This window comes from Liolophura sinensis, chromosome 7 (genome assembly GCF_032854445.1).
Source record: "Liolophura sinensis isolate JHLJ2023 chromosome 7, CUHK_Ljap_v2, whole genome shotgun sequence".
Taxonomy (NCBI): Eukaryota; Metazoa; Mollusca; class Polyplacophora; order Chitonida; family Chitonidae; genus Liolophura; species Liolophura sinensis.
The window spans coordinates 4,968,542-4,984,584 of NC_088301.1; the positions used below are offsets into that span (position 1 = coordinate 4,968,542).

General features: G+C 38.4%; 1 protein-coding gene across 1 annotated transcript in view; it reads right to left on the reverse strand.

Annotated features, from left to right (window-relative positions):
- Window positions 1–2,533: 2,533 nt before the first annotated feature.
- LOC135469888 (midnolin-like) overlaps window positions 2,534–16,043 on the reverse strand; it is a 29,554-nt gene continuing 16,044 nt past the window's right edge. Inside the window, exons 2-7 of the mRNA XM_064748520.1 lie at window positions 13,179–13,266; window positions 8,215–8,271; window positions 7,488–7,820; window positions 6,734–6,839; window positions 5,866–6,051; window positions 2,534–5,416 (exon numbers count right to left, since the gene is read on the reverse strand). Of these exons, the coding sequence (XP_064604590.1) occupies window positions 5,082–5,416; window positions 5,866–6,051; window positions 6,734–6,839; window positions 7,488–7,820; window positions 8,215–8,271; window positions 13,179–13,266 (1,105 nt within the window). The 3' untranslated portion in view covers window positions 2,534–5,081. The remainder of the gene's footprint in view (window positions 5,417–5,865; window positions 6,052–6,733; window positions 6,840–7,487; window positions 7,821–8,214; window positions 8,272–13,178; window positions 13,267–16,043) is intronic.

The window sequence follows — 16,043 nt, forward strand, 5'->3', positions numbered from 1 at the left end:
TAAATATATAGCGTTTGAACGGATTAGACCGTTTGTTTAATTGGTAAACCACCTATCGCTACTTTTGTGTTTATAACGACGTTTACTATGGTAGGCCTATTTACCCCATGTTATGTTTATTCCGTTCACCCCCAAGGTGAAAGTCGGGGTTCACCCCATGATGAAAGTCGGGTTTCACCCCATTATTAAAGTCCGTTTTCACCCCATGATTAAAGTTGGGATATCAGAGTGAAAGTATTTCAGTACTGGTGCCCAGTACCCATGGTTTTACTTCGGGGTGAGACATAGACTTCCGAAACCTGTTTTTATGTTTACAGTGTTAAGCATATATAGGCTCTATAGAAGCATATTTACAGGTATGACTTGTATCATGGGGGATGGTGCTTTATGTAGTAATTCTCACAAGTAACTACATGTACGTACGTCTAAACACACAACCATAAACTGGAGGCCTGTCTGTGCACACAGAGGATTTGTTATTGTAATGAATGAAATGTTCGTTATGTTGTTACCAAAATGGGATGCTATAGGCCTAATTGTTTCTTTCAAACTCTGGAAACAAACTAACCCTCAAAGGAGATACGGAACACGTGGCGCTTCAGGTTTAACGAACTGGTCTGGTACTCCTCTCGTATTTAATAGTCTGACATAATGACTATTAACAGTTAACAGTGTCTGGTTGCTAAAAATTCCAGTGGTGTCAGAACTGAATTATACAACATTTATCATAATCGCCATCCCTGACCAAGCAGCCGTATATATTCCATCTCTTGAACATATATTTGGAGCATATATTGACCGAAACAATATGCGCATAATTTCATCCAAATCTGTGCATAAATTTTCGCTAATGTCCCTTGTTAATAAATAAACGCCAGCAAGAAACATAACTTCCATGATGAAGGTAAAATTGATGTCCACCACAACGATGTTTTCTCAAGGGATTTCCTAATTTCAGTCTGCATGGCACAAGTAAAAGAGAACTGATTCTTCGGCTATTACAAATCCATACATTTTCGTGGTGATTCAGATCCAGGAATGTTTTCAGCGATTTTTAACCCGATGGCCATACAGGATGCAAATGGATGGATTTAGACACAAACCCGACCTCAGTGATCAAAGGCTTGTTGTCTGCATGACACACTTACGAAGTGTTAATAAGAAGATCTCACGTATACGACGGCGGCCAGCATTATGGTGGGAGGAAACCGGGCAGAGCACGGGGGGAACCGACGGCCATCCGCAGGTTGCTTCAAGACCTTCCCACGTACGGCCGGAGAGGAAGCCAGCATGAGCTGGACTTGAACTCAGGAGAGGCTCCTGGGTCATTACGCTGCGCTAGCGCGCTAACCACCTGAGCCACGGAGGCTCCGAGAGAAATTAACACAGGTACATCAGTTGGAAACTGAGTGTATATCATACAGGTATATGATCACTTCTATGAACTCACGCATGCATGAGAGCAGATGTCCATTATTATATCAACGCTCATTTTTCAGAAAAAGGGCGGTAATGCAGTCGAAGGCTGACGGCCTGGCCGCGGAATATCCTACATATTAGCTCATCTCTGGTATTTCTTTCGTATTTTTTTGTTTCATCGGTGTTTAGCCCCAAACTCAAGGATATCTCCACATACGATGTCGGGCAGAGCCCGGGGAAACCCACGACCATTCGCAGGTTGCTGTCGGACTTCCACACGAATGACCAGAAAGAAAGCCAGCATGAGCTGGCGTTGAATTCACAGCGACGACATTTGTGAGAGGCTCCTGGGTCATTGTGCTGGATAGACGTATTTCAACCACTAGGTCACAAAGCTACCTGGCCTTCATAAACTGTCTTCCTTCCATTTGTCAACCAAGATACGGGTACTATTACTTTTTGTGTTAAAGGCTTTAATACGATCGACTCACCTGACCTAATGTATAGGCATACGAGTGTTTACACCTGTCCTAGGATAGCAAGTAAAAAGGTGGACAAAATTGCTGAGCAAACACAAATTCATAACAGAAGACAACTCCAAAATATGCATGCATTGGTTATCTTTTATTGACTCACATTGATTCAAATAGTGAATTACGTTTTGTGTGTACAGTAAATTATATATATATATATATATATATATGTGTGTGTGTGTGTGTGTGTGTGTGTGTGTGTGTGTGTGTGTGTGTGTCCTTTTTGTTTACAATAGGCAAAATACAAGTGCCGGTTTGTATTGCATAATAGCTGAAGAGTCCACAACATGTTCGGCATCACTTAACCACGAATATGAATTTTTAACCAATAGAACGAGACTCGGTAGAAGGGGGCAACGCCAAGCTGTATACTCAGTATGAACGAGGCGTAAGCCAAGCTCTACTATGTTGTATAGTCAGTCAGAACAAGGCGTAGGCCTAGCGACGCCAAGTTGTGTACTCAGTAAGAACAAGGCGTAGGCCTAGCGACACCACGCTGTATACTCAGTCAGAGCGAGGCGTAAGCGAGTCGACAACACAAGTGATTTATAAAGTAATAAATCTAGACAAACACTAGGAGATCTACAAAACTGTGCTGTTCGGTTTTACTTCCCGTATGGGCATATTAACACGGGACATTCCCGACAGTGAAACAAAGTTTATACTGAACCATAAAGGCATGTGTAGTTACACACAATGGGGCCATATCATATAGCTTATATCATATCATACAGCTTATGAAAGGTTTTGTAAGTCTTGTAAACTTAAGTATAAAACTTTTTTTTCTCTTTTGAAGCCAGTAAACAGAATGCTGAAAAACGTGACACTGGTGTAAAACATCCTTTATTTCCATCACATGGAGAACGCTATATTTTAACCTATTTTTGCAAAGAATTCAACGTTGAAAAGGTGTAACAGAGGAAAATGAAGTTCTCAGTTTGAAAAAATCTGACCCAAAGATAGCTTTCAGGACCAGAATATCTGCAGTTAGATATGGCATTTCAACCAGCTATCATTTGTATTATGTTTCATATGAAGCCAGGTGTAAACTGATTAGGACAAAATCTTCACCAAAAAACAAATATTCATTTATACTTTGCTTTTAGGTTAACTCATTTGCTTTATAATTTGGATTCAATCGGACTACCCCATTTAGAACACATTCGACACACATATGATAGACCATTTTAGGATCAATATGCAAATTCATGTTATAAGTGTGGTTGACTTATTATATTACATATGAATCAATGGGTGAACTGGCGGTGATGTTGGCAAGTGGCGGGTTACAACAACAACACTAGCTTTTGATATGCAAATGATACTGTTGAGAAGTTGGACAAGATTCTGCTATAAAACAACCATGTATATTACCAAATCACACCACTTAGTGTTTGTGTTCCACAACAACTACTACTTTGCATTTGGAAGATGGTTTTGAGTGGATTGTAAAGTTTTTTCTTATAAAAAAAGTACATTCATATAATTAACATCTGATAATCACTATAATCCTTTTCAGAAATTTGTCAGATATTCTCCTTCTAAAGATTAATTATGCTTGCAAATAGAACTTGGTTAACAAACATACAGCTTACAAAAATAACAGTGACAAAACAAATTTCCATCATTATAAATGATGAAAATGTATTTATAAGGATACCAATCAAAACCTCAGAGGATTCCCATTTCTGATTACATGTTAATATGTTTATGTACCTATGCAAGATGAAACAAAATGAGCAAAATGGACAAAAAAGAAAATGAAAAGGTAATAAAGAAATTTGAAAGAAAATGAACCATAAAACATTCTAGTTCCAGAAAAGGTTCATTTCAAGCTTATAGTTAGCAATCAAAAGATCAACAAACTGTGTTCCTTACACATATTCGTTTTACCCCAATTACTCACAAGGTACGAGTCACTTGGGTTCTCAGAACACTGCTCTTGTGAAAATGCCCTTTGGGGAGCTGAACTTGCTGAATCCCTTGGGAACTGTATGATTCTAAGATGCTCAACAACCATAAAACCCAAAGGGAGCTGAACAACCATAGAACCCCAAGAGAGCTGAACAACCATAGACCCCCAAGAGAGCTGAACAACGCTTAAACCCCAAGGGAACTGAACAACCCTAAAACTCAAAGGGAGTTAAACAGCCCTTGAACCCCAAGGGAACTGAACAACCCTTAAACCCCAAGGGAGCTGACAACTCTTGAACCCTTCAGTAACTAGTTTCAAGAAACATTTCAAAATGACAGTGAACACAAAACACTACAAGTAAAGAAAATCCTAATCATAAATGAAAAATACATTTTTAAAAAATTTAATTTGAGAAACAAAACTCTATGATTTACATAACTGGTTAGAATACAGCATAGAGAGTCAGATATGGCAACCAAAACAATATATATTTAGTGCATAGCCTTTGTATGCAAAGGCTTTTTGTTATGAAGACCTAATCTACTCTTGTGTGTAAAATCTAACCATACAAAGACTATATTGTACATGTATGAAAATCAACACTATTTGACAACCACAAAGTAGACAAAACTGAACCATTTTTTGTCACCATTTACACTCATTTTTTCCATCAGTACAGTGAGGCTTCAATCACACTGTTTCAAATCTGATGTTCACAATTTTACAAGGTCATACAAGATCGTGCAACAACTGTTACAAACTGATGACCCTACTAACATTTAAGCCTCTGTACAATTCTGTCAGTGTTCAACATTCCTTGCCTTACATGAAGGCACAACAGGCTAGTGCTCAGTATGTGAATAACACACTAAGGTGGTGCTTCTTACTGTGCAATCAGCCAGCATAACATTGGTTTGCTGGATCGAATCAGTCTGACTAGAGTCATGAACTTGCATTTGCACACACCTCACAATGACCAGATGCTTGCCATTTCACCGAGATCAGATGCCATGGTGACTGGTTGCTATGGTAACCAGACTTTCCCCATGGTGGGGACAGCGCCCTCCTTGCATAACAAGGGAAGCTGCAACCAAAGTGGGTGCCAGTTGAAGGCAACCCAAACAGCATCACAACTGTTGAGCTTTTGACGCTCCAACAAGTCGCGGAAACATTTTTCAGCCAACGACGACAAAGGTACGTGTGGTTGGATACATTCACACGGCCAGGGTTTCGTGTTCCATCGGTGCGGTGTTGTTGTAAGAACTCTCGCCAACGGTTTCCCCGACATCCATCCCTACAGGCTTCATCGTTTCCACGGGTGATGGTTTCACACATGTGCCCATGGGAAGAGCACCGCTCTGTGTAGTGATGTCAGCGGGATGATTGTCTCTACATAACCCGTGCCACTGGTACGGCGACTTGAGATCGCGGCGAGCCCGGCGCCGCATGCGCCTCTCTTCCATCATTTGTTGCAGTCGATGGAGTTTTCCTCTTAGGGCCTCTTCCTCATCACTAAAGCTCTTTGTTTCCACATCTGGGCAAAGGTTTCCTGAAATCAAAGAAAAACACCATAGTACAGTAGAAAATCAAAAATCAATGAATGAAAGGAAAAGTGTGTTCAAAAAAATTGAAAACCCTTCAATACAATCAATACTTTTCATTTCTGCTACACCATGAAGTTTCTTTGTAGCACACAGGTCATTTCTGCTACACCATGAAGTTTCTTTGTAGCACACAGGTCATTTCTGCTACACCATGAAGTTTCTTTGTAGCACACAGGTCATGTTTGAACAACAAAAACACAAAGCCATGAAATACCAGCCATCCAAACAATTTGAAAAGGATATAACTGCTCAAAACTTCAAACATTTGCATTTTTACTTGTCCCACTGTCACTGTAAACAAAAGAAAAATCAGAAATGGATCCTCACATTTATTGTTCAACAAAAATTAATCACATGCAGGCCATTAAATGTGAATTTATCCATTAATATGTACCTTGGTGGTTAAATGGAGGTCGGGATAGCTTTAGATTAGGTTGATGATGTGTGGGATCCTTTGGGCAAGCAGCAGAGGGTCGTAAAGCGGGATTGGCACCCAGAAGGTCATTAAGGATATGGATTATTGTGCTGATGTCTCTCTTGGGTTTTCCATCACGATCCTGCAGAGTTGGATCCAGTGTACCTACACAGACAAAGAGCACATCTACATCCACAAACTGAATGATCTCAGCAAACAATGATCAAGCAGGTTGGTAATTCTGAAATACAACACTTAAATGTTACAACTGCATTAAGTTAGAAAATCTGTGAAAAGACGATTCTTGTTAATATATCAAAAGTTCTATACCATTACATTGTTTTACTTTTGTAAAATTATACAAAAGCTTATAAAATTGAATATATTAACTAGTCAAAATGACAGCCAATTTTAATATTAATGACCAAACTTTGACCTTTAAAGACAGACTAAGAAATCAACGGTATGCAAGTTAAAAGGAACTGTATAAATTCATGCCAAGCCCCCACCTAGCCAACAAAAGCAAAACATTTTTTATTTTAAAATTAGAATTTTTAACAAAAAAAAGGATAATTTGTGAAAATACACCTGTAATAATGTAACCCCCTATCTGACCTTGGTCTGGCCAACAAGATTCAGGAATAAAGAATATACCCTAAAAAAAGGGTGAACTCACCTTAAATATTTCACAGACAAAATGTATGAAAATAATGAAAACTACTAATTTGTGTAAATTTACATGCCCAGTTTCCTCCTACCATAAAGCTGGCTGGCTGCTGTCCTATAAGCGAAATATTTTTGAGTGCGGTATAAAACACCAGTCAAATAAATAAATGAATAAATTTACCTGAAAATGTTCCAGAGTACACTCCCTTGCCATGGTGGTGCATACTTTCTATAGTGGCTCCAGAATCCTTTTCTGCAGTGGGAAATGGGGTCACTTCATTGGAACACTGTAACAAAGCGGAATAAAAAAAAGCCCTGAGTAATATGATCTTGCTGGGTTCATGTATTTCTGTCAAATAGTCAATGATATCCCACTTCCCAAAACAATTAAGGCACAGCCACAGGTTTTGTGCTGCTGTGAAGCTTGTTGGGGACAATACCCAAGGCACCTGGAGAGATATGGAGTGACCACAGTGAAACCATAGCAATCTAACTGCTATTCTGGTGCAGGCTATAAACAAGAGCAAATCTGTAATATCTGTCACATCTTTCAAAGAGATCATGGAGTGTAACACTGAGGCATCCCCATATAAACTTGATAGCTAGGATGTCAAAACTTTTATTGACTCAATGACTGACTGAAAGACAAGACAAACTTACAGAGCAAGTAACAGCTAAAAAGTCAAACTAAATCTTGAACTTTTCCATCTGTTGACTTCCCATGATCTTTTTAAAGATTACCATGTGATACACAGATGTGCATATATACAGGCATGCAGAGATTACCCTGTGATACACAAATGTACATGTATATAGAGATGCAGTCTTAAAATAAAAGTCAGACAGAAAAAAATAAAAGTCAGACAGAAAAAAAAATCGGACAGATGTACTTGTGGAATTGTTAAATGATGGTCACAAACAGGATTAATTCTCACCTTTGGATTAACGGAGGTTATTCTGGATAACTGTTGAAGTTTTTGTGACAGGTTCCTGCTGGCCCGTGTGAGCGAGTTAGGGCTGAGAGGTGGGCCTTGGGAGGAGGTGCCCGTTACTGTGGAGTTGACAACCGTTGTACTGGGCACACCCTGCCCAACTGTGGGGCTTGGGCTGGCTGCTGCAGTGGGTGGAGTTAACAATGGGGCAGCATGATTTCTGTTGCGACGTGCCACACACGGTGCAGTGGAGAGCTGTAGTTGCACAAACATCATATGGTCACCGAGACGCATTGCCAACAACAACGGAGCCTTGCCGGACAGGAAATCATTAACCTGTTTGGAGGGAGACGGGAAAGGCTTCAGGTTAGAATAATGATTACACTGATGTTAACAGTCAGCAACGTCTTACACTACTGTTCATCATTAAAGCTCAACTAAAACTGATTGATAGAAATTGGTAAAACTGGTACAACATACATGTCATTGATATTTTTTTATCACTTATGTACTCGCATTAATTTTGCATTAATTCTGTTTATTGCTTAGCTGCTAAAATGCTTATGTATATAATGTAATAAAATGATGTTATAGGCACAAGTTATTAAAACATGTATTATGTAGTGGTAGATACCTGTGATGGAGTAAACTGCTGTCAATTTATGCATGTCATAATGGACAGCCCATTCATAAGGGAGACAACTCTTACAGGCATACAGAGCACACCCACCTGTGAATCGGAGAGGTTTTCCAAGGCTTGAATAACTCCTACTTCTGACTTCTGAACCTGAAAAGAGGAAAAACAAGAAAAAATATAATGACCCTAATCTATTTATTAAACAGGTAATGGAGTAAAGCTACCCTGGGATCACATAAGCACTGTGTGGTACACATAGTACAAGGTACAATACCTTTGAACTTTCAGAACCAGCTGGACTTGACACCAGCACACCTAGGTACAGTGTATATCAATTATGCATTGTTCTTGTACTATACATCTTGTACACTTCAACTTTCAGATGGACAACGGCAAACTTTATCTGTTTATCAAAATAATTAGCCCTGAATTAATAATTCATTTTTTTTTTAATTGAAATATATATTTATGTATATACAATTTGTAGATATATCTGTTTTATGTCTGATTACTAAGATATTTATTTAAAAGAATGTTAACTAAGTGCTTGGGGTTATAAAACCTCACTTTCAACATTGCCGATACTTAATCATAAGTCAAGCATTAGGAGAGAGTTTACAATCATATATACAAACAAAATGGCACGTATGCAGGACTTCAAACATAAGGAAATTTACACACTTGTTGCATTTTAATTTAATACATTCAGTAACTATTTTACAATATTTGATATTGGGTTATTCACAGCATGACAGAACAAGATGGTAGACAAAGTACATTTGACCCATCTTGGGTTTATCAGTCATCACAAGAAGATCTTGCTTAGTCATGGTAATTGTCTCTCGTCCAATTACCACACAAGTCAGCTTTCATTAGTACATCCTAAGGCTATATTTAATGAGATGCTAATCACACAAGCTGGTCATTCAGGAAGGGGTATTCTAGGATGTATTTATAAGTATTTCTGACACACTAGCTTACATCTTTTATATTTCATCGCTATGGAGAATTAATATATATCTACCATGAGGTAAATTAGAAAACCAGAAAGTCATGTGTTTATAAAGGGAGGGGGAGGGGGAAGGGGAGGGGGAGAGGGAGGGGGATAATGAAGTACAATGTACATTTGTAGGAAAGACTGCTGTGCTTGACGTCATCTGATCTAAAACTGGCCTAAACTATGCTGACTTCTGTAGATTACACATATGATTTTAAACATAATTTAAATGCACAATTGGGTACATGTACAAGAATTTTGATACAAGGAGAAACTCAAGAGCAATTCTGAGCAACATCTTCAATAATGATGTTTGTAGAAGTGCATTCAACTATGTAGGCCTCCAACTAAACCCCCAAAAAAACTGCAAACATGATCTTAGAGTAAATAAAGAGCTTCGTGGAGAATTCTTGAGCAATACTGGAAAGAAAAGAAAGATTGAGAAATTAGGTCATTGGTGACGGCTTCATTTCACAAGAGCTATGAGGTGACGAGATTTGTGGGGCAGCCTACCTGACCTGTATGTACGTCACATGTTAGCTAGGCAGGTAATTAAGGGACAGGTGGCCATGTATAGGTATTAAAGCAGGTTTGGGGTGAATGCCCTGCTTTATTGATATAACCTGCCCAAACTGTACAAGCCCTGTGTACTTGGCAGATGTATCGTCACCATGGTAAGAAAACTATATCGCAAACTGGTTATATGGTGCAGCTAAGATTTTTGAAAAAAACAATTGTGATTTATAAGTGGCGATTTTTGTGAGAGAAGCAGGGGAGAAAATGCACAGTTGCCAACAAAGATTCTACTTAACAAAAATTGACTTATTCAAACTTCAAAAGGTAACACACAGCCCCCTCCCCCCCCCCCCCCCCCCACCACGCCCTCAACCCCACCCCCTTCATTTCCCAATTACACCCTGTGACCATGTAGATACACGTTGCAAGCTAAAAGAAATCAATGGCCCAGATGTAAGCTTAATCACACAAGAATCCTACCCGATTCAAGTGTCTGGAGCGCATTGTAAGGCAGCATGCCAGTATAGTGTAGGCTGCGACTAATGCGCAGCAGATTCACTTCAACACCTTCCCATGGCCATGTAAATTCCTCAGCTATTAAAATGACACACATGTATCTATTTTCCACACTTTGACCTTATTTTCCAGTACTGCACCCTATTTTTTTTCAATATTTGAAACACAATTTTCCACTCTTGTAATTATTTATTTATTTACTTAAGTTACATTTACCAATCCTTTTTTCCTTTAACATTTCACACTTTTTTAAAAAATGCTAAAAGCCTAAAAATGTAAGTCCTGCAGAGCTAGCCAATGAAATCCATCATAAAAGCTACATTTAAAAACACCCTGCACATTAAGTTTGTCCTAGGCTGTGAATTTAGTGCAATCTTGGCCACCAGTCTGTGTGGGTGCAAGGAATGTGTTACACTGTACCCTATAATTACATGTACTCTGAAAACATGCTGAACCTACAACAACAGACTGAACTCCCTGACCAATGCCTACACATCTAATACAGCACATGTGTGAACAGGTTAACGGGTCTACAATCCTTCCATATTTATCATTCCCACACTTGTTTGTACCTCATCTTTCCCCACGTACACTTTAGTCTACAGCCGCTTTGTTACATAGTTGACAACTTCCCCGATTCTATACACCCACACACTGCAGGTAGCTCGAGCTAAGCACCTCCACCAGGTATGCCCGCTATTTGGGAAGACTGACATACAGCTACAGGGCCAAGGCTTCTTTTCAACAGTGTGCCTATGTCATAGATTTCATACATAATGTATGTTTACTTACTTTAAATGCATTTTCAACTTATTTGCAATGGGAAACAATGTCTAAATCTTAATGTATGTATTATGCCTATTTCTTTGCTTTTTCAATACACAATACTTAATAAAATTATACCCTCAACTTTCCATCACTAACATGCACATTTACACATAATTAATAGGTGAAATTCAGTTCTCTAAATTACTATTTATCATTTTAAAAAAATGCGTGGGAAAGGGGATGGAGTGGTTTATGTATACTGCATGTAACAATAATTGATCGTACAGTATTATGCAATTATTGAATATAATGTAAAAATCCTAAGCATTTATATATTACATAAATTTATAACAATGCAGGAAGAAGAGCTAAGGTTGGGGTGAAGGCTACGCTGTGCACGATGTGCCTAAAGGCTTTCATGCTGATACAGTCAGGCACTTTCTGGATATCATCACGACTTTATCCTAGTTCACCAGATTTTCAATCGACCATGAAAAGGCTCTGTGTCAGCCAGGGTTATATCTTGTGTGTACATACACTACATACACTCAAGGGCATGTAGGCATGCAAATGTGACAGCTGACTTTAGTTCGGTAAACCTAAGCAGAAAATAAAAATTTGCCCAGGCTTTATTCAACATGCAAATTAGATTCAAAAAGGATAATCTTTTATAGCATAAAGGCCATGTGAATCTGCCCACTCATTGCCTTGATCTGCCCGAGGCTATAACAGTACCAGATTTGGCTTTAGCCACACTTAATTCTAGATACAGATACATGCCGGTAGTAATTAAATCTGTATTAAAATGATGCAATGGTAGGTCAGCTAATCTGGAGAGTCTCTATATAGAGGGAGAGAGATAGAGAGATAGAGATATATTATTCCTCGAAAATAACATGAAGTTTGAAACTGCAGTTGGAATATAACAAAATGTAGAAAGTTAAGAAGGCATTTTATTATTTTTTTTTTCCCTATGTCAATTCTCCTCACCAGGGGATCTTTCTCTATTTCTTCAAATTATCTATATATATATATATATATACACACACATAGGTCACTGTGCATATTTAAACAGCAATGTAAAACATATTTAATGACAATGTTAATCTTCACAAGGTATAGTACTGTGGCAAATCCAACAAATAATGTAAAGTGTAACTATTAAACTATTTAAAATGTTTCAAATAAAACTGAAATACTGAATCCTAGTGAAATAGTAAAATTGCCACAGCACTTTACCTAATGCTAGGTCTAATCTTCAATTTCAATGTCACATCATGTTTACCATATCTTGTATTTTAACATTAAGAAGAAACCACCCATACACTTTACGAAGGTTTTTCAAAGATGATAGCTCACACTTCAGGTCAGTTTATTCTTCTAAAGTTTTCCTAACAATGGTAATTTGATTCATGTTTGAGATGCTCAAAACCATTCCACAAATCGATACCTATATGAATATCCCCAAGTTTCTGCATATTCATACAGTTTACCCCTAAAAACTAGAGAGAATACATGCCTAAATCAGATGGTTCTATCCTTCCAATAGATTATTTTAGCTTTTACCTGAAAGTTCTGAAGTGGGTCAACCCAGAAAATGTTGTGGTATATATTATTTACCACACAGAATTTAAACATCTGATCACAGGTGAAAAACTTTTACAAGCCCTCCCATTTTTTCCCTACCTTTGGTTAACAGGCTTGAAAAATTCGAAGTGAATAGAATTCCTTTACCAAACCACTTATTGGCTTCTGAGAGGTATTTTTTCTTTCTCTGTTCAACACCGCTACTAATTAATGATTTCATCTGAGTGTGACATTCATTCTGAACGTTCAGGAGAAGGATTGCAGCTCTGCGTAAGCTGATGTATCGGCAGAAGCTGTATAGACTGTGCTCAGAACGTGCCAAGTGCCAGTAACTAGCTACTGGGCTATTTTAGGCCTCCATTAAGAGGCTAGCCCAGATTCAGACAAACTGTGTCGTAACCTACGTCATAGACTAACATGTGAGCGGGCTACATAATGAATGACAACAGCACTGGCACGATTTAATGCAGATTTCGTTTGTGCTGTAAACGGAATAAGGAAAACCTGTTGGGTCCTTTGCCAGGAGGACGGTGGATGGCGACAGACGTGTGTTTTGAGTCATCTGACAGACCATAGTGCGATCAACAGTCACCCACAGTACCTGTGAGAGCCGATACTTAACACCTCGTACAAATGTTGACACATTTCGCAGAATTGATTGAAACGTACATACCGATAACCCACTTTCCATATTTGGTAAGAGAGTGATGCGGCTGCCATCAGTGACCTGATAACACTGTAACTGCCCCGAATCCAGCAATCTGCAACACAGAAGTAATCAATGTCAATACCTATATCACAAAACAAGAATATTCAGCTCAGTAAAAAGTATACTGTACGAGTTTTTTTTTTTAACATAACCTTTGACATGCAATTTATTCCCTAATTTGTGGTTCAAAGAGTGTGCTTTGGTCAATATACATTCAACTGTGTTGTGTTTTCTTGTTGATATCAGAAGAGTATCAAAGTTTAATTTCAGAAAAAAAAGGACATGTGCTTTACGTATGGTAGAACATGTGGACTGAATGTTCATTCAATGGGTTGAAATTATAAAACACAGGAATATGATCAAATGATACCCAGGTGAGAAGACGCACATCTTACCTCTTGTGAATGGTAAAGATTTATTTAAGTTACCATCTGCAAGATCATATTAATGTCAATATGCCCACCATAAAAATGCCAAACGATCAATCAATTCAAATCATATTCTTATTTCTGCTTTTTAACCAGTGAAGTTTGTTCACATATGCATTCAAATAAAAGATACAAACCTTTCAGAACTTTCATAGCTTCACTGAGTATAATTAATATGATTTTCATCACAACCTGTACAAACATGTATTATGATACTACTAAATGTACACCAGTAAAGCTGTCTACCCTGATCAAATTGAAAATAAATACAGATGGTGGAGAATAACACCCTGCCCGTACCACCATCCCTATCCACCCCCTACGCCCCGCCCCCAGAACAGCATCCCACTGCCAAAGGCCTGATTATGTCATTGAATAACCTCAACAAAAACTTTTGAAAATAAAGATGAACACAGATCTGTTAGAGGATGTTCATGATGTACACACCTGTACCACTGCCTATACCGCTGCCTATACAAGCCTGTGCCACTGCCTGTACTTGCCTGTACCACTGCATGCACCACTGTGTGTACCACTACATATATCACTGTCTGTACCACTGCCTGTACACGCCTTTACCACTGCCTGTAAATGCATGTACCACTGAATGTACACACCCGCACCACTGCCTGTACCACTGAATGTACACACCGTACCACTGCCTATACACATATAGGCCAATATGTAGGGGTACACTGGACCACAACATCTCTCATATATTCATTCACTCAGCACACATGTTTCAGTGGGTGGGCACATAGTAATTACATGCCAGTGGGGATGTGACTTTTTACCACTTTTAATTTCACCCACATATACCACAAGTCTGGGTTTTTTTTGATAAGATCTGTGTACAGCATAGCTCTGACAGCAAGTAGTACCACCTACCTCTTATAAACAGTAATATTTCAACTAATGTATATGTTTAATAAAATATCAGTTAAATAAATAGTGCCATGTAGTCCTTTTAAATACCCCTAATTCAACTGAATTCGCTGATAATATTCTAACATACATGTATCATAAGAACATGTCAAACACAAATCTTAGATGAATTTTTTTTTTGAACATCTATCCTGACTGAAAATTTAGTGAGTGAAAGATATAAAATGCATTTCTTCTGACATTCACGTCAACAAATAATGACATGAAGTTCTCTGTAGAGTAATTATGTTAACCGCCTCCTGAGTGATCACACACTGGTTAGTTGTGCAGCCTGAACTTCAGGTGAAAGTACACTTGGTACTTTGGGGGGTTTTCTCTTCTGCATCATTATTACTGTTTGGACCCTATCCTTAATTCAGACAGAGAACAGAGCCCCATAACTGCCATGTAATTGCCATAGATTTTTTGATTCATAGATTAAGTCACTGCTGTTTAAAGTTGTGCTCAACCCTGAGGTTTTGTGTGAAGTAATTTTAAGTTCTGTACTACCCCATATAAAGAATGTACGTAGGCCTATATCGCAAAGAATTACAGCGCAAAATTCCTGAAACCGCAGACCTTGTTCTATCATAAAGTTAAATACCATTTGATCTGACATAAAATATATTGGTTATCAGGTCCTACTTTGCCTTTATTGGAAGGGTTCAAACTCTACAACACATGCAAGTATGTGTGGGTGGGAATGTGATTACATATTTTCACATATGCAAGTATAAACATGCTTCCCATAAAATTAGCACGCCTACACTAATGAGAGATAACATTTTCAACAGATCTACTACCATAGACGTTATAATTTTTTTTAACATGGAATCGAAAAAAATATAATGTGCATGTTTTCAGTACACAAGCATACATTCTTCAAAATTGTTGCTGGTCATCATATCACGAGTACTGTTAATAACTGATTTCCCAAATTTACCATGTCTTCTTCAAATTAACTGACATATATTCTTAATGAATGGCTTGGCTTTTATAATTAAACGTGTAAAATTTGACAAGACTTCAAATATTTAGAAAACTTAAGCCAGACGTGTGTAAAAAAAGTCCCACTGAAAACTGTATACTGTTTATACAGACCTACACCAACTGAACAATAAAAGTAGGTCAATATACCTACATTTTACTGCTGTGTTATAGTGGTGGGTGGGGAAGGTGTGGGGGGGGGGGCACAGGAAATTTGATCTGGTTCTGTTAATTGTACAACCTGCCACCTATTTTAGCTGTTTCATGCCACACGTCATAACGCACGTGCATGGATATCTATATATGGCCTGGGAGCATGAAAAGTTTACCTAAACAATAGGCTGTTGCTGACCCAGTTTTAGGGCTCTAGGCCTTGCTCTTCCCTCTTGTGGCCTCCTGCACACCCAGTGACAGAGGTGGCTGTATTGTTTACTTGTGGTTAAGTTAGGGTAACCACAAGCTCCTGTTTCCAAACAGCGCCATGTGCCAG